The following is an 18,958-nucleotide window of genomic DNA, read 5'->3' on the forward strand; positions in this document are numbered from 1 at the left end:
TGTGATACCTGTTAAGTAATTTCAGCATTGTAACAGTAATTTGTTTTAGTTTGAAGACCACACATAATCTGCCTGGGTATCAGCCCAAGCTCTTTCTGAAGAATCTTAAAGTGAGCATTTATCTGCAAAGCAACTAGTTAACTGGGTTGGTGCTTAGAACTTCTTTGTAGCACATTTCACTTACATATTTGAAATATTTAAGATGGCTCTGATGTACAGTGATGTAAAGCATCCACATTCAATGTGGATATATTTTAAATAGTCCTGTTAACATATATGCTATGCCAAGGCAGATAAAAGTTATTCAGGTTAAAGTTTCCATTTAACAGGTTTGACTATCTTGCCATTTCTTATCTCATCTCCTTAGGCTTACTGACTTACATATCCCAATATCTGGAATATGTGGCAAAGGCACAGATTGTGGTGAAAAGGGGTGAAAAAAAGAGGAGGGGGATAAAAGTGAAAAGTGGAGTAACACATTTCTGGAGTGTCTGTCACATGGAAGAGCTCTCATCACAGAGAACATGGCGTGAGGCACTTCAGGGCCATTTTGGACATGGATGGCTCATACCTCCATTAAGATATAATAGCGATGTTAACTCTTAGCCAACTAAGCTGACCTTTAATAATGTATATTAAACAGACTAACAAGCAAACAAATAAGTCAGCGTTAATGTGACGCCCATCATTTCAAAGTTTAAAACAGATTAGGATAGAGCAGTAGCTTTTTTTTTTTTTTTTTTTTTCTTAACAAGATGATGCACTCCCTTGTAGACAGGATATATTTGAAATACTGGTGTATTGGTGGACATCATGGGAGATGCTCAGCACCAGACAGTGGAATACACAAGCAGGGAGCAATAAAGAAGGGAGATCGCCGAAAGAGAGAACAGGATGGGGACAGAGCTGAAAATAAAGGTAAGGAATTAGAAACCCAGGAGGAACGACTCGAGGACATGAAGGTAACAAGCACAAAGCAATCTTTTGAGCAGTATGGTGGTGAAATAAAGAACCAGGGGTTAGGATGAGATTTATTTTACCTGGTGCTCTGCAATGAGGGCTTTCACCTCTTCGATTTCCTGGGGGATGACTTCCTTGTCCTTATCACTCAACGTGGTTTCAGCCCATTGCAGCCAAGCCAGCAAAGCTTCCAACAATTCCTGTTTAGCAATGAGCCCAGCCAGAGCACTTGCTAATCTCTGTTGATGCTGCTTCGCCCAGGCCAACACCTGTTGGGGAAAAAAAAAATTTCCCTGAATTTCTTTCATCTTAATTATTTAATTGATATAAAAGCCACAAAATTTAAATGTAAATTGGGATCATCCTGGGCCGGACTCATAATACTTCCAGTCTTTCTATATCCCATCCGTGGTACCAAGAGCCAGCTTGCAGAGATGGATGTCATACACATCCCAGGTTTCCTCTTGTTTTCTAATTTAAGTTCAAATATGCACTTGCTGGGGGCGCCTGGGTGGGTCAGTCGGTTAAGTGTCCAACTTGGGCTGAGATCATGATCTTGCGATTCATGGGTTCGAGTCCTGCATCAGGCTCACTACTGTCAGCACAGAGACCACTATGGATCCTCAGGACCCCCTCTCCACCTGCCCCTCCCCTGCTCGTGCTCTCTCTCTCTCCCAAAAAGAAACATTGGGGCACCTGGGTGGCTCAGTCGGTTGAGTGTCTGACTTTAGCTCAGGTCATGGTGGTGCAGTTCGTGAGTTCGAGCCGCGTGTTGGGCTCTGTGCTAATAAACAACTGAGAGCCTGGAGCCTACTTCAGATTCTGTGTCTCCCTCTCTCTCTCTCTCTCTCTCTCTCTCTCTCTCTCTCCCCCTCCCCTGCTCATGCTCTGCCTCTCTCTGTCTCTCAAAAATAAATAAATGTTAAAATAAATAAATAAACAAACAAACGTTAAAAAATTCAAACATGCATTCTCTGAAGGATCAGGTATGCTTATTCCATGTAGCACTGAGCAGAAATAAAAATAGCTAAAATCGTAAGATACAGAATTTAGTTCATGCATGCACTTCATTCCACAAGCATACGCTCGTCTGAAATACAATTCAAGTGCTGGCTTATCCAACAGAGACAGTGTGTAAGTGGGACAGAAAGTAATACAGTGAACCAAATATTTGCCTTTCCATGTTGCAGGGGCATAGCTGCAAAACTATTTCAACTTTTAAAAGTAAAAATGGACTTCAGAGACAGGTAATGCACACTGGAAGGTATTTTAAAGAGCATTTTTCTTTGCAGAGGCCTCATGTTCCCACGGTCATAAATGTATCGCAGTTGCCCCAAGTCTCCACACCCTCATTCTCAAAGCTGTTGCTGCTCTAATGATGACCTCAGACACACTGACCTCCTCAAACCTGGCCCGGATGATGGTTATCCAGTGCTTAATGGTGGTGATGGAGTCAGGATGGCACATGGCCAAAACAGCATCTCCCATGCTGGTAGCTTTATTCAGTGCGGCTCTTTTTTCTTCTAGTTTCTTCATGAATTCCTACAGCAGAAAGAAAGACTTCGATTAACTGTTGGCACTGGCTGAAAACAAAACTCCAGGGATGTGTATGTGACTGTCAGAGTTAAATAAAGAAGAACTTCAATTGGTTTATTCACAGCTGGAATAAATTCACTAATTGGGGTATTAAGAGAGAAGGGACAAAAATGGGAAATGAAGTACTTTCTAACAAGTATTTCAAAGTTCGAGGATAGGGTGACATCTCCTGCTTTACAAAGTATGTTACACAAAAAATACATTCTTCTAGATCTGGATATATTATATTAATGGAGAACAGGACCAAGAGACACAGTAATAGCACAGACAGAAATAATACTGATTGCAAAAAAATATGTTCTAACAAAGAAGACAAGAAAGTTGTATATTTAAAATAGCATGAACTGTGCCAGGAATTATAGGGATATGTACCAAAAAAGTGCCATGGAAGAGAGAAGGCTCAACAAGAAATGATAAATATTTGGGGTGAGGGGGCCCAAATGTCTAGCAGGAAGGAGTCAGGGAGAGGCTAGAGGTGCTGGGGGCCTGATCACCAGACAGCCTGTGTGAGAAGAGTCCCTTTCAGAGGCTAGTAACAGCCATTCTCTGCCCTGGAGGGGTGAATAAACCTTAAAAGGCTTCGAGAAGCTTTTGAATCACCTTTTGGCAAATGTCTTACACATATACCTGTACTTTACACCATCTGAACTGTAATTCATAGACACATGGGTCACAGAACTCTGAAAGTGTGGTTACAAATGAGCACCTCTGCCTTAAAAAGGGTCACATGCTTCCAAAACCCCATAATGAATATCAGGCATCTACTAGCACCCAATCCCTCAGTCAGGCTGACAAAGGGCTGCAGACACAGTTGACGATCAGTACTACTCATGCCATGTGATCAAGGTGATGATTTGAAAATGTGTTTCCTACAGTGTCTTGTTTTCCAGGTCTGTGAAGCTGTCACATAGCTCCTACTCTGGTATTTTGCTAAACTAACCTGTTCATATAGATATCTACTGGATATTAAGGTCCACAGGATCAGAAGGCTGTGTCTTATTCATTTGTGAGTCTTTGTGACTGAATAAATGCTTTTTTTTTTTTCACTTTTATTTACACATTTTTCCTGCTGTGGCATCAAGGCTTGATTAACAATGTACTCCATTAACATGACCTACTTTTTAAATACCATGACCTACTTTTAAAAGTATTTTAATTTTCCCCAATATAGATCCACTTAACTGGAAGGAAAACAAAAACTTTACTGGGAAAAAGGTAACAGGTCAGTAACAGGTTGACCTACTGGAAGAGGTCAACAACAGCTGTGCTCTTCCAAGGACAGGTGACCTGACCACGTACTTTTACATCACTCCTAACCTAGCAGAGCCAGAGTCCTGCCCAGAATGCTGTCGACTGGACTAGCAACTCCCTGCTTGCATTCTGTGCTCTTCCAACCCTGAGTGCTAAGTGGTTAGTGCTCACCTGGGAAAGCTTGCCAGTTTTACAGAGTGGACTATACCGAGAAGCCTCTAGTCCTGGAGCTAAGAATTTAAATACTCTGTTTTACTTTTATTTGGTCAGAGTGTGAAGGAAGCAGGAGATCAGAAAGAATGGATGATGCTACTGCAAATTATTATTACTAAGCACCACTTTTATAAAATTACATGTAATTTTACACTATTTAAAAATATTGGGGTGCCTGGGTGGCTCAACAGGTTAAGCATCCAACTCTATTTCAGCTCAGGTCATGATCTCATGGTTCATGAGTTAGAGCTCCATGCTGGCAGTGGGGAGCCTGCTTAGGACCTGCCCCTGCCCTGCTTGCTCTCAGTCTCTCACTAAAATAAATATATTAAATAAATAAATAAATTAATTAATTAATTAATTAAATATTTATAAAGATAATTTGTTGTAAAAAACAAACAAACAAACAAACAAAAAACCCCACAACACTACCTCTGCTCTCAATACCTGCCTCCTGGTGTTTCTGGGGGTTCCTTCCTGCTGTGAGGGTGGAGATACCACCACGAGGCTCCTTTCTGTAAGGTGTCAGACATGCAGCCTGCACTCCAAGAGGCTATTCTAAGACCAAAGTATGTTAGTGGAACTCGATGCTGGCTGATGGTCAGCCAAGAGTAATATAAGAGATTTTCAAAACATTGAATTGAATCAAAAATCCACAATAAATTTGCTGCAATTTTCCTACTCCTATATTCTGCCTCAAATTTAAATGGTTTATGTAGCATTTCATTCTTCCAGATAATGTTAGACAAGCTCGCATCACTTTTGTTAATGACAAGGCAAGATTTCATTGCTATAGGTTAGGCAATCCATCAGTAATCACTGTAAGCAGTCTCCACAAATGATGGAATCCATGTGACACCAGAACTCATGATGTATTTCCAACTTGACCATGAAAGATAAGCTTATTCTGTGGTGTTAAACAGAACTTTTAAATGGAAATGTTGACATCAATACTGCATTGAGTGTTAGCATTGCAAATTCCTAATTCTTTAAAGTCAAGGGTTAAAAAAACAAACAAACAAAAAACATGTGTTAACATGTATCTGGACCACTCTCTTAAGGGTTTTGCTACTTCTACGCAGTTACAAAATACAGGATGACCTGAAAACTCAGTGGCCAGATTTTTACTTTGGTTAACTATTCAATAGTGCATCTACTTACAGAATTCATTTTTAATTTATAATTTATACTACAGGCTACTTCTCAAAAGAATTTAAGTGGATCTCAATTAAAACCAGAATTGACAGAGATTTAAAAATAAAATTTGAACAAGTTATTAAGTTACTTGTCTTACTTACAAAGGTCAAAATTATTAACTTACAATTCTAATGCATTATAAATAAATTTATAAATGCCAAACGCTCATTACGGAAGTTTCGTCTTTGAAATGCACACACAAGTGCAATGAAATCGGCCAGTTTTGGTTAGAAGCCAAATAACTCCCTAGAAAATTCCCTGATTTTAGAATAACCACCCTCTTCATAAAGAAACCATGAAAAGATAGCTATACATATGTAGGGGCATGGGAACATACCTATGTAAGCCAGGAGGACACAGGTAAATTCTCAACTGTACCAATATCTTTAATTACTTCTCTCAGGGAGGGAAATATTCATGTATTTGATATTTATGATCCTGGGTCTACTTGATTTTCTCATTTAGTTTTACTTAGCATCTATATAACTCACTTTATGCTGATCAATGAGAGTCCGAAGAGCATCCTCATCATCTGGGAGAGCGCCATGGAAACGAAGGGTTTGCTCCGCCTCGGCCAGCCACTCCAGGAGGGCATGCACCACTGAGTGAAATTCCTCTGCCTAATAGTTCACACACACACACACACACACACACACACACACACACACACACACCGCAAATAAGATCCCCAAATATGCTTGTTAGTATAGATTTCTCTTCTCAGTGAAAAAAAGTCTTAAACTGATTAATGATATGCATTATTCCCATTAAAAAGATAAAGATATATGGTGCTACTACATTTTACAAATGTAATACCTCTAATATATCACAGAGGCCTATATGAAGATTAATTCACCATTTGAACAATCTGATTTTAGATACAGGGCAGCCCATTGCACACTGAAGCTGAAAAATTAATAGAGCAGCACTTTTACGTAAAGATGAGGCAACTTCCTCTGTGAGTAATTTAAATTCTTGTCAGGAAGACCAAGGCAAGGATGCTCTAAGAATCTCCTTCTCATGATTGTCCCACTTAAGAAAAGGGGGAACGGAACAGTTCCTCCCAAGAGCAGTTCTCGTTGAGGCTTCGAAACCTTTCTCACTATGTCCAGATGCAATTTGCATGACATTTACCTGACGCAGGGCTGCTTCCAATCGGGTCTGCTTTGATATAGAAAGTGCACACACAGTCTCCCAGCGTGTGCTTAGTTCCTGCATCTGGACCTTGACCCAGGAGGAGTCGTCTCGGCTGCCCTCTATGAGCTCTCGTGCCGAGCGCTTCAGGGCCTGCACGCTGCTGGTCCTCTTGCCCAGTTCTTTCTGGAAAGCCTAAAAGACCATGTTTTTAGAAAAATTAATTTTTAATTATAAAATCAAGCCAGTAAAAGACACTGCTTGGAATATACGTACACATGACATCATGTACCAATCTCTAAGACCTACAGCTTAATGACACATACTTTTCACAGAATCTTTAGAAGCTGAGTCGTGGCACACTGCTCCCACCAGAGCACTGTTAATAACACAGTCTTGTATAAATCTCTTCAATCTTGTAACATTCTCCTGAGTGAACAAACCTGATTTTTTAAAATGACACATTGGATTTAAATAATGGCAGCTATTCTTTATTTCGGTTTACACAAAAGAATCAAATTCTTTTTTTTTCTACGATTCTTTAGTATGGCATCCCAGCTCCTCTCAAATCATTACTCTAAGTGCCTAGAATGTGCTGGCTACCTCATTACTCTTAGTTAATAAACATATCTAACAGACTAACAAATAACTAAGCAGTCCTGGGCTGTCACATGGGGGTTTTGGAGGTAATGGCAGGGAATCGTACAGGGACTTGACATGCAGTCTTCTTCTCTGTAGCATGGCTTCAACTTTCACAGTATCCTGAGAGCTAACCTAGAATGTCAAACTTTAGAGGCTTAAATCTTTGTCATTTTGGAAGAAAAGTTTCCCCCACCCCTTGCCTAATTTTGATGAACTCTGAGGTGCCAGGAGTTGAACTGGCTTCCTTTGACCACAGACGTAATCCAAGAAATGAGCCCAGGGTACTTCATTTCTGATCCAAAATTCTGTACATGCAGCTAGATCTTTCAAGTAACTAATGTTACGTATAGAATAAAGTTAACTTATTTTTCTAAAACATGGTCACAAATGAGTATCACTAATCACACTTTATAATTTTGGCTATATCCATGAGTTTCTATTCTGACAATCAAATCATTCATAAAAAGGAGTCCATCTAAAACAAACCAAACATAGTGTGATGAATTCTTTGCTTGATTTCACTCTGATAGTGTTCAATGAGATGTGCCTGCAGATAGACAGACAGACACACAGAGACACACATCCATACACAGGCATAGGAAATACAGTGTCTATACAATCTGTTTGTGATAGGACGAGTCCAATAGTTCTGAGAAGACTTTCCAATGTACTTTGTATACTTAAGCCTGAGCCTTCCAATTGCATTACTAATGCTGAATGATTAACTCATTCTTGATGACCTTTAATATATAAAAAAAACCTGGCAAGTGCCGAAGGGAGTAAATGTTTAGACAGTGAGTTTATACAAATGGCATTTATGTAAAAAGTAACATTACACTATTCATTACTCATTGAATGAATGCCAGGGCATAAAAAAGTTTATATTAATCATGCACAAAACATTTGTTTCAATACAGGCAAGTAACAAAACTTAAAATTTTTGATTTCTGTAGGCCTGATCCCTGTCCTTCATTTATTCTTTGATTTTTTGATAATATTCAAATGTAACACTCTTTTATAGATATAATGAGATAACAGAACCAGGAGAGGGGAAATAAATATGCTGAAAGGACCAACCATTTAAAAAGGAATAGGTAAGATCAAAACAGGATAGCTAGGGAAATATAAAGAAAACATTTTAAAAGGAAATGAATCTCCTGAACTCAAAAATAATGAAGAGAAAGAAACACAACACGGATTCACACACAGTGCTGTATGATACCTGTATATAAAGTCTACTCTGATACCACCACTCCACGTTAGTACTGTGCCCGCGAGGTTGTTTTCAAGGTTCTTTAGGTTGTAATACAACATTTTACCATAATTTAGGACCTTACACTCCGTATCAGCTGGATGTCTTGTACATTCCTTTTTACCGGCACAAAAATTTTGAATACCCTTCAGGAGGGTTGCAAGAAACCGCTTTTCTGAAGTAATAATCAAGTCCCTCACAGCGTATACTGATATCTCATCAATTGCTGCAGTTAAAGGGGCAAGTTTAAAACAGTTTTTAAAAACAAAAAAGCAGCCTGTCTTGACCCCAGAGATCATGTTACAAATCCATACACTTATGCAATGACCACGTTCCGGGTAAATGAATGAAGAATTTTAAATTATATTCCATAATTCTTTCCACGAATAATGAAAGACTGTAAAACATTCTTGGAACATGAAGCACCAGAGAATAAAATCATTTTCTAAGTTCTAAAAGGTTTTAGATTTGGAAGTTGAAAAAAGAAAAAAAAAGTATCTCACTGATAAAGTACCTTTTCTGACTCACTTTTAAAGTTGGCTTCCTGATTCTGCTCATACGTACACATATAACATTATTAAAGACTGGTATGTAGTATGATATGCAGTCTCTAGTTTTTAAAAGGCTGAGTTAAGGGGTTACATTTTCTTCTATACTCATGATAATCAAATGAGATAAATAAAATGTCCCAGATAATGATACCTTGTGATTATCGATCAGATTCATCACTAAATCAATGTCTCCATGGACAGGCTGGTCTTCTGCCAGCTGGGGTTCAACTCTATACAGCCAATCAATGAGGGCCTGCAAGGCATCGGTGAATTGTCCAGAAAATAACAGGGCTTCCTCCAGTTTGTTTTGTCTGAGGAAGAAGGTGGAAAAATCAATGTGAGCAACAAAAAAGCCACCCTACATATCTGAAAATCTAAAATCCATTTATGAAGGTTGAGAGTACTCAAAGAAAAAATAATATATTGGTACTCACTGCTGTTTCTTTGCTTTCCTTAGAAAATAACAAAACTTTTCTCAAATTTTCTTTTTTATTCCTTAAATACATAGCATGTGTTCTCAGAAAATTCCCTCATCATCACCTCTAGAAATCAATAGCCCTTTGGTTTCTTCGTAAAAAAATATGCCTTAAAATTTTTTAATATATTGTTTCAATGTTTATTTATTTATTTTGAGAGAGAACATGCATGAATGGAGAGGGGCAGAGAAAGAGGGAGAGAAAGAATCCCAAGCAGGCTCCATGCTGCCAGCACAGAGCCCAATGCAGGGCTTGAACGCACAAACCATGAGATCATGACCTGAGCCAAAATCGAGAGTCAGATGTTGAACCGACTAAGCCTTCTAGGCACCCCTAAATTTTTTTTTATATTTTAAATTATCATACAGTAAGCTTAACTTTTCTGGGTGTACAGTTCTATGAATTTTAACACATGTATAGACTCATGTAACTATCATCATGATCAAGAAACTGAACATTTTCATCATCCCTCAATCTGCCAAATGTTGTCTATAGTCCTAGCCTGCCCCATCTTCATCCCCTTGTATTCACGTATCTCTCTGCCATGAAGTCATTTATATGACTTAGTAAAAAAGCAGATAACCTTTTGACATTGAAGGTTTTAAATATTTTTTTTAATGTTTATTTATTTATTTTGAGAAAGAAGGAGAGCACGAGTAGGCAGGGGAGAAAGAGAATCCCAAACAGGCTCTATGCTGTCAATGCAGAGCTGGACCAGAGGCTCGATCTAGTGAACCATGAGATCATGACCTGAGCTGAAATCAAGAGTCAGGCACTTAACCGACTGAGTCACCCAGGTGCCCCAGGTTTTAAAGCTTTTTAAAACCCAACCCCCAAATTTCTATATTCCTTCCATATATTCTTTAGAATATATTTTAATTTCCTTTTCTAATATAATTTTATTATTAGAATATAATATTCCATTCAATCTTGATACTGACAAAAGTAATTAGACTATGGATCTATGAAATATTTGAAAACATTTCTAAGATATTTGAATTCTTCTACTACTACATATTTCAACTGGTTCAAGTGTAATGAGAAAGAAGACTGGGAAGGAGTAGATGGAAGTTGGAAGCGAACACTGGGGTCAGATTGGTAGGACCTTGCACGACACATAAAGGAGCCTGTGTTTTGGCTCACACTCAAGGTATAAGAAGTTCCTAAAAGGTATGAGGAAGGGAAATGATAAGATCAAACTTATTTTTTAAAGAGACCACCCCAGTAGTTACATGGAAATTAGCTTATGGAAAACAACGGCAAGTCAGGTATCAGATAATATGCTTAGAGAATGATACCACTTTTGAGTGAACTGAGGAGTTAAAAATAAGTAAAAATGAACAACAAAGCCTTCTCCGTGCAGATACTGTGTAAGTGGGGCATTAGAGAGAAGAAACAACTTCTTAAAGGAGGTATTTAGGTTCCTAGAAAGTTCCCACAAAGCATCACTACTGTATGTTTGAAAGAAGCCTACAAGGTAACCAAACTGCCTTAAAGAACATTTTACCTTTCCACAGATTTTCCACAGATGGTATCCCATTTGTCTCTGAGTTCACTCAGCATGTCATCCAGTTTCAGGTTGTCATCAGCCAGGGAGGTTTTCTCCTTCAGAGAACGTCCCGTTCTGTTGGTGGTGTCATAGACAGAATGCTTGGCTCCGAGTGATTTCTGAAACTCCTATATATTTAACAGGAAAACAATGTGCATTTCTACTTAGGACTATTAAATAGGTAACAGACATCACAAAAGGCATCCCTAATAAAAGGAATCTAAACAGAGGAAGACATCAGCAAACAGGTCAGATGGTGTAGTGCTGTTGTCTACACAGGAACACACCAGGGTGGAAAAGAATCCTTACATTTTCAAACTGAAGAACTTATTTTTCCCAGAAGCCTACTATTATGAAGAAAGTGATTTCAAAGCACAACAAATCTTGAATCTTTCATAGCTATAAACCACAAATAGTATACTAGTTATAATAAAATGGAATTGCTAATCTGTTATTGAGAAACCCAAGATTTTAGAGAGGAAAAAGTAGTTAACACTCAATGAGTAACTAAATAAAGGTCTATGTGGACACAGAGTGACTCATAACGTGTAAATTTACTACAGGTTTTGTTTTTTTTTTTGTGGGTTTTTGGTTTTTTTGTTTTGTTTCATTTTGTTTTGGTCAACTAGATCTGCTGTCACACATTTTGGATGTTTACAATGATGATACGTATAATTTCATCTGTGAGCCAGGGTGAGGGGCAAATAAGAACCACATCTCGAGATTCCTATGTTCCGACCTACTGCCCCTTCAATTCACACCCCTTGGCAAGCCTATACCCCTCCTCCCCAACTCTATGATGCCCTACGAACGTCTCTCAAGATCTACAGATTACTTTTCCAGTATCAAATAGCTATATTGCTAATGTGACATCTATACTTTCCTATTTTTTACATTGTTAATCTGCATGTTTGTGTATGAAAATTTCTATGTGTGGGAAAGATGGATTATATAATCTGTCTACACAACTCAATTAAAAGCTTTTCTAAAGTAGGGATACTGTCTTTGCAGGCCTCTCTCATTATCATCTTACATTTTGTGTGTGTTTGTAAGTATGTAATAGCAAGAATGAGACCACTGCTATTGCATATACAATCTCAGAGATGTGAAGGAAGGAAGGTCAACTTAATGGGCATGTTACAAGCTCATAATATATTATGGAAACACTAACACAGTGATTTTAACTCCTGGTAGCACATTAGAATCACCTTAGAGAGTAAAATGCTATGCAAATGTATAATTTTCTAAAATAATCTTGGTTACCATTACCTAATGCATTTTTATTGCCTTTAAAGCCCAGACACTTTAGGTGTCTTAATATGACTAAGATATTTACTTGGTCTTATAATAGGAGGCCACTACATTTGGGATTTTTTTTAGCAATAAACACTATTATAATACCACGCTATTTCTAAAGTGTGCTTTCTGTAATTATTATTTTTTCTTGTTATTCTAAATAGAATATTAGTTTTAGAATCATGGCATTGAAAAAATTTTCCTCAAAAGAGCAGATGCATAAAAAAATGTTACAGCTGAATACAGGATAGATGAACACTCTTTAAAGACAGAAAAATAGCCAAAAGAGGAAAGAAAATACTTACTTTAAAATTGGCTTCATGTGCCTTGTTACCCTTATCTCAGACAAGGGTACCCTTGTACCCTTATCTCAGACAAATGCTGACTTTGGTAACAAGTCACACCAGGAAAAAGAGAGGATCTAGAAGGGTTCCTCACGTATTCTTATTTCTAGGATTCTCCAACTTAAACACACAATATACTTTCCTAAGACTCCATGACATGATATCTATGTTCAAGTTCAAACAGGCAGTGTATTTTGAGAAGGAGGCTCTCGTTTCTCCATCAGGGGAAGGAAGGAAGGTGCTGCTCCCCCTCACTCTGCTCTCAGTACTGAACATGGTGGCAGCTCACAGGTAGAGGGTGCCAGCAGAATGAGCCACTCACACGCCCTCATCTAGTCAAAGAACAGCTTCTTTCTGTCATCCTAGGATCGTGACCTCCCAAGGTGACTTAACAACCAGCATGGAAACTATCAATCGGTATGAATATGATGGCTAGAATTTTCTGATGATGATAAACCTTACATCACCCCATTTTTTCCAGCTTTCAAAAAATTATCATGTGTCAAGCAATAATAGATGATAGTTAGATAGATAGATAGATAGATGCTTAAAACTTTATAGGTTTTGCAGGAACCACTCTCCTTTTACCTACTGCACTCACCCTGAAGGCTGATGATCACTTTATAACCAGAATGACAGACCCAAATTCAAAAGAGTTGAGAAAGATGGGGGGGGGGGGATGTTCTTTGAATGCAATGTAGTAGGAATATAAAAGGTAGAAAATATAAAATAATATGTTTCTGCATCTTCTAGTCTACATAAGGAAGCCACTGACTCTATGTCTTTGAGGATAAGGATAGAATTTCATATACACCAGTTTGTGCAGAGGCAACCAATTTTCCCCACATAACTGTTTGAAAGAATCTATACGGCAAAATTTATATTACTTTTTGCTATAAAATTATCTTCTGCATAGCATTTGGTCTATGAAAGAAATTACAAGATAAGACAGATAAGTGAAAAATTGAGACGCCAACACTTGACCCCCTCTCAATCTTTTAAGTTCTAGATTGTAGAACACTGCCAGCTTTAATTTTGTATATTTTTTGTTAACAGCAATCGTAGAATGATGGTGGGATGGTCAGCAGAGAGTAAAGATACTATTGCTACTTGACTAATGTGATGGGCAGCTGGTTTTAAATTTAACAGAGGTCCACAGAGGACACCTTTTTTTTTTTTCTAGTGATGAATAAATACACAACCAAGTAAGGATTTAAAAGGTGATCTTGAGATACAGAATGACATATATGCTATTCCTAATTATAGACCCACCTTATGCTGTGCAAGCTGTGTTTTTATCTTGTCTGGATCATTGGCAATTTCCAGTTCAGAATCCAAAGACTTCTCTGACTCCTCTAGCCACTCCATAAGTTTACTCCAAGCTTCATGGAACTGTAAAAGAAATACACATCTCAATCCAGAGAATTTCCTGGTATGCTCCCTATATTTTTAAAATAGAAATTAATAGGGGCGCCTGCGTGGCTCAGTCAGTTGGGCGGCTACTACAGCTCAGGTCATGATCTCGCGGTCTGTGAGTTCAAGCCCTGCGTCGGGCTCTGTGCTGACAGCTCAGAGCCTGGAGTCTGCTTCAGATTCTGTGTCTCCCTCTCTCTGCCCCTTCCCTGCTTGCTCTCTCTCTGTCTCTCTCTCAAATATAATAAACATTAAAAAAATAAAATAAACAAAATAGGAATTAGTATTAATAAAAATGTTTAAAATACTTAATTCAAATTTCCCCTAAAAAAGAAGAAAGTAGTAGCTTTATTGGATTCGTCATGTCTTACTAACTCTTGGCTTCTGTGGTCGGGCCCCCACAGTCACTTTGTTGTAACTCATTGAAACATATAAACTTTAACAAAAATAGAAATGAGCCTAGAAACAGGGAACACCAGGGAGAACTTCCCTCCCTTTCCTTCTGCTTAGCAATTAATGTAAACTCTCAAGAGAATTTGATTTGCCCACTGCTGTCACTGACAGATCTAGGTTTACTTCTAAGGTGTTTAATTCCCATGTTAAGGAATAGGAACAAAAAGGGAAAGACAAAGGATAAAATTAATAAGCTCGCCTTAAAAAGTAAAAGAATAACAACAATAGAAGTCCATAACATTCCTATTTAATACAAAAGGCATTCAGTACCTTTACTGCTACTACCAAAATCCTCAACTTAACGCCTGGGCCTCACTTACTGGTTTTATATGTAAGAGCACCCACAGCACTTGAATTCTAACAAAATAGAATTCTCTTTGGCCTCCATGATTTTGCAATATTCTAGTGCTGTGTATACTTGGCTTCAGCCACAGTCTCTTTTCTGTTTATCACAGAGAACTAGCGGGTACTATTTTTGGATCCCAAATTGTGAAATTGGTTATAAATTATTTCTCATAATAAACTTAAGTGAACAGATACATAACAAAAACAGAAGTAATCAAAATAAAATCTGCTTTATATCAAAGCACACTAATAAAGAAATAACAAGAAGACATTTAACAATCAGCACAATAAGAGCACGGGATCACAAAGCTGACAGCGCCCGCTGAGATCACCTCATCACAAACCAGCTCTCCTGACCTCTCCTTCCCACAACTCCAATTAATTTAAATACAAAAATAAAGAGGCCAGAAGAGGTATATAAACCGCCAAAGTCAGAGAACTATGATCAACATCTGAGCCCCAAACTAAGAAAGTAGGATAATGAGAAATAAAGAAATAGTCGCAGTGTTTGGTGGTCTTACCACAATTAATATAGGCTATAACAGACGGTAAGTTTAATGATACAAACGCACAGGTTCTAAGACTGGTCCTGCTTTAAAAACTATTTTTAAGCCACATAAATACAAGAAATGCCATACTTTTGTACCTAAAAGCAGTAGAAAATTCACAGATTAAGCCAAATGAGAAAATAAAATTGACAACATGGAGAAAGGAGAAAGACTTCTATAAATTAGATGTTCATAACTCAAGAAATGCCCATACTACCGAGGACACTGCTCGGTGCAGAGAAGAATGTCAGGCTTATCAATACTGTCTCATAAAAACAAGAAGAGACCGATTCTATTCCACAATCTCACTGATAACATTGAACGCATCATACATCCCACTCAAAAAAAGAAATAATATGGCATGTAATCCTACAACAATGCAATTTGTCATTTCTAAGCTTTTAACAAATTTATTCTGAGAGCATTATTCACAGAAACATTTGACTCCCAGACATCTTTTACATCACCCAACTGAGCCTGGATCCCCAGAAGAATGGAGTCCAATACCAATTACAGAAACATGGAACTGAATGGGGCAAAAAGACTCATAAAATTCAGCCTCAACGTTACAAAGAGTTTCTAGTAAAATTCAAAGATAGTTGCCAAACAAGGTGGGCACATCTCTCTCCCAGAGTAGAGAGACACATAATTCTACTTCTTTTTTGTGTTTAGCCTAAGAATGGCATATTAATAGTAGGTGAAGAGAGTTAGGGGAGTTCTTGTGAGACCCGTGAGATTCTCTAGATGAAAAGAAAAAGGAAAAAAGAAGCCTTAAAAGGTTCAAACAATTCATTTAAAAGCAGGGTGGACAGCAATAGCACTGCCAGGAATTTACCCAAGGGATATAGGAGTACTGATGCGTAGGGGCACTTGTACCCCAATGTTTATAGCAGCACTCTCAACAATAGCCAAATTACGGAAAGAGCCTAAATGTCCATCAACTGATGAATGAATAAAGAAATTGTGGTTTATATACACAATGGAGTACTACATGGCAATGAGAAAGAATGAAATATGGCCCTTTGTAGCAATGTGGATGGAACTGGAGAGTGTGATGCTAAGTGAAATAAGCCATACAGAGAAAGACAGATACCATATGGTTTCACTCTTATGTGGATCCTGAGAAACTTAACAGAAACCCATGGGGGAGGGGAAGGAAAAAAAAAAGAGGTTAGAGTGGAAGAGAGCCAAAGCATAAAAGACTCTTAAAAACTGAGAACTGAGGGTTGATGGGGGGTGGGAGGGAGGGGAGGGTGGGTGATGGGTATTGAGGAGGGCACCTTTTGGGATGAGCACTGGGTGTTGTATGGAAACCAATTTGACAATAAACTTCATACATTGAAAAAAATAAAAAATAAAAAATAAAAAAATAAAAGCAGGGTGGAACTGTATCAAAATACCAGAGAAGAAATGAGAGCTTGTCAACAAGCGTAAAGATTCAGAAAGGTGAGGAGTACCGAGCAGCTTAGACACAGAATCAGCCCTTTCAGGAAGCTGTCTGGAGGGCTGGTGTCTGCCTCTCAGCCCTCAGAGTTTGTGGACAAAGTCTGGCTTAGGACTAAACACAAGGTAGCAATATACTAAAGTCTGATGACTTACTCCAGCTATGAGAGTGGAGATTGCAAGCACAAAGGAAAAAAACAAACAAACCCAGTAACAAAAAACTTGAGCCTCTTTTTGGATCTTAGTAAGAGTGGGTCTATGAAGCCAAGCTATAATCAGTCTTTTCAAGATTAGTCCCCAGGTCCAGAAGGTGCTAGGGCAAAACATGATGTTATCATTGAAACTTGGGCCCTTTTCGGGTCTGTGCCCTGTGCCATGATTGTTACAACCAATACAGCCTACGATAAAAGTACTTGAATGTCATCATATATATTTCAATACCTAGAACTGATTTATTGACTAGTTTAGAAAGGTTTACCTGCTTGGCTCTTTTCCTTGCATCATCCAAAGATCTCCCTCTTTCTACTAACCGCTGAACCACTTTTTCCCACCGACTTTGTACACTGATCAGTAGATTCTTAATTAGGACAACGTCTTGTTTCTGACTGAAATACTTCAGGTGGGTCCCAGTTTTGTCCAGCTCTATTATCTGCTCACGGTGAGAATTTACTTCATTGGCGAAGACCTTTCCCAAAAAGAAGGGTGGAATTAGAAACACATGAAAAACTGTTCTGTTTTATAAGTGCTTCTGGTGTCATAAGCTGAAACCATTTTAAAGGACAAAATAAAGTTTCTAAACTACCAAATTCATACTTCTGACATGAAAACAGTCTGTGGTCTAAAAAGGTCTGAAATAAGAATACTATCCATCTGAGTTACATCATACCTTGTGTTCATCGATTTGAAACAAGACTGTGTCCAAGATAAGACTTGGCCGAGAAGCTACATTTAGGGTCTGTTCAGCCTGGGTTAGCCAGTTGATGAAGTCTTGGAGGGAATTATGGAACTCCATTGCCAAGTTGAGGGCCTCTTCCAGTTTAGTCTGCAAAGGCAGATCATTTAGTATTTGATGATAGTTAAGTGTCTTCCCCCCAGTTTAACCACTCTCTAGCAGATTTCCTTCCCATCCACCCTTTCTTTATACCTAATCTGTATTTCTGTATTACCTAAACAGTTTATGAGTGTAATGGGCCTTCACTAAAATAATGGCAAACCAAACCCCTTTTAGTATAGTGAAAAGATCTCCCTGCAGCTAAAAATAATCTGATATACACTAAAATTGTGGTTTGAGGTCAATGAACCACAGAATGCAATTACTAAACAGATGTCTTTTATATCTTTATATAAAAAGAAAACTTGACATTCACATGATTAATCTGGGGGGTCAAAATGATGTGAAATATATATACATTATGGTCTGTCAGTGAGGGAATACAATCTAGTATTCCTCGCCTATCATTATTCTTATAGCATTAAACAGTGATATTTTTAATCCCTTTTCATGGACTTTTGTCATGGAAGTGCTTATTATATACACAATCATCTCACTCTCTTGACTCCCTCTTTCCCTTCCCACTATATACATAAGTAACTGTGATTAGAATTATTTAACAATCCAGAATTCGAGTGGTTCACAAATTTAAAAATACACCTAGAAACACTTGATCTATGATCTGTGTTGGAACAGACTGCTTTAACTCTATCTTCCTGTGTGAAAGAGAATACTATTTTCAATTGACCCCATGATACCTCCAAATGTATACAAAGAAAATTTAAACATGGGGTCATTAAAAGTTCCACTGCTAATTCTACTCAGAGATTAAGTAAATCTCGTGAAATAAAACATTCATTCTATTACATTAATTAAAGCACATACTTTCCTTTCATTGAGTTTGGTTTCCACCGATTCCCATTTTTCTTTCAAGTTATTTATGTCTTGGTCAATTGTCTCTGCAGATTTGGGGCATCTTGCAAGCATCTGCTGGCCTTTCTGCATCAGACTTTTGTATGTTTCTTCTTTAACATCAAAGGCAGCACAGATTTCCTACATTGAGATATCCCCCCAAGTTAAATCATTTTTAAGAGAATAAAATCTAAGAGTTCCTTTCCCAGGTCATCAATCCCAAGCCCCTCATCATATAGTCACCTTTATCTAACATACAGAATAACTGTGACACATTCAAATATTTCACTATATTAAAACAACACCTAAGCCTGTAGACATATCCGTCTGCCAGAAATCTCAGAAATGGTGCTATCATTATCAGTTCAGTCCAGCATGGTAAAGTTGGTAAG

At 38.0% G+C, this 18,958-nt stretch overlaps 1 protein-coding gene across 30 annotated transcripts in view; it reads right to left on the reverse strand.

The window, feature by feature from the left end:
• Positions 1-18,958, reverse strand: part of DST (dystonin) — a 495,699-nt gene that overhangs the window by 17,809 nt on the left and 458,932 nt on the right. For all 30 annotated transcript variants that reach the window (XM_045498616.1, XM_045498614.1, XM_045498603.1 and 27 more), the window contains 10 exons: positions 18,540-18,707; positions 17,550-17,705; positions 17,142-17,348; positions 13,734-13,853; positions 10,780-10,949; positions 8,948-9,107; positions 6,352-6,546; positions 5,709-5,837; positions 2,359-2,502; positions 1,041-1,229 (listed from right to left, as the gene is read on the reverse strand). In XM_045498616.1, the coding sequence (XP_045354572.1) occupies positions 1,041-1,229; positions 2,359-2,502; positions 5,709-5,837; positions 6,352-6,546; positions 8,948-9,107; positions 10,780-10,949; positions 13,734-13,853; positions 17,142-17,348; positions 17,550-17,705; positions 18,540-18,707 (1,638 nt within the window). The remainder of the gene's footprint in view (positions 1-1,040; positions 1,230-2,358; positions 2,503-5,708; positions 5,838-6,351; positions 6,547-8,947; positions 9,108-10,779; positions 10,950-13,733; positions 13,854-17,141; positions 17,349-17,549; positions 17,706-18,539; positions 18,708-18,958) is intronic.

This window comes from Leopardus geoffroyi, chromosome B2 (genome assembly GCF_018350155.1).
Source record: "Leopardus geoffroyi isolate Oge1 chromosome B2, O.geoffroyi_Oge1_pat1.0, whole genome shotgun sequence".
Taxonomy (NCBI): domain Eukaryota; kingdom Metazoa; phylum Chordata; class Mammalia; order Carnivora; family Felidae; genus Leopardus; species Leopardus geoffroyi.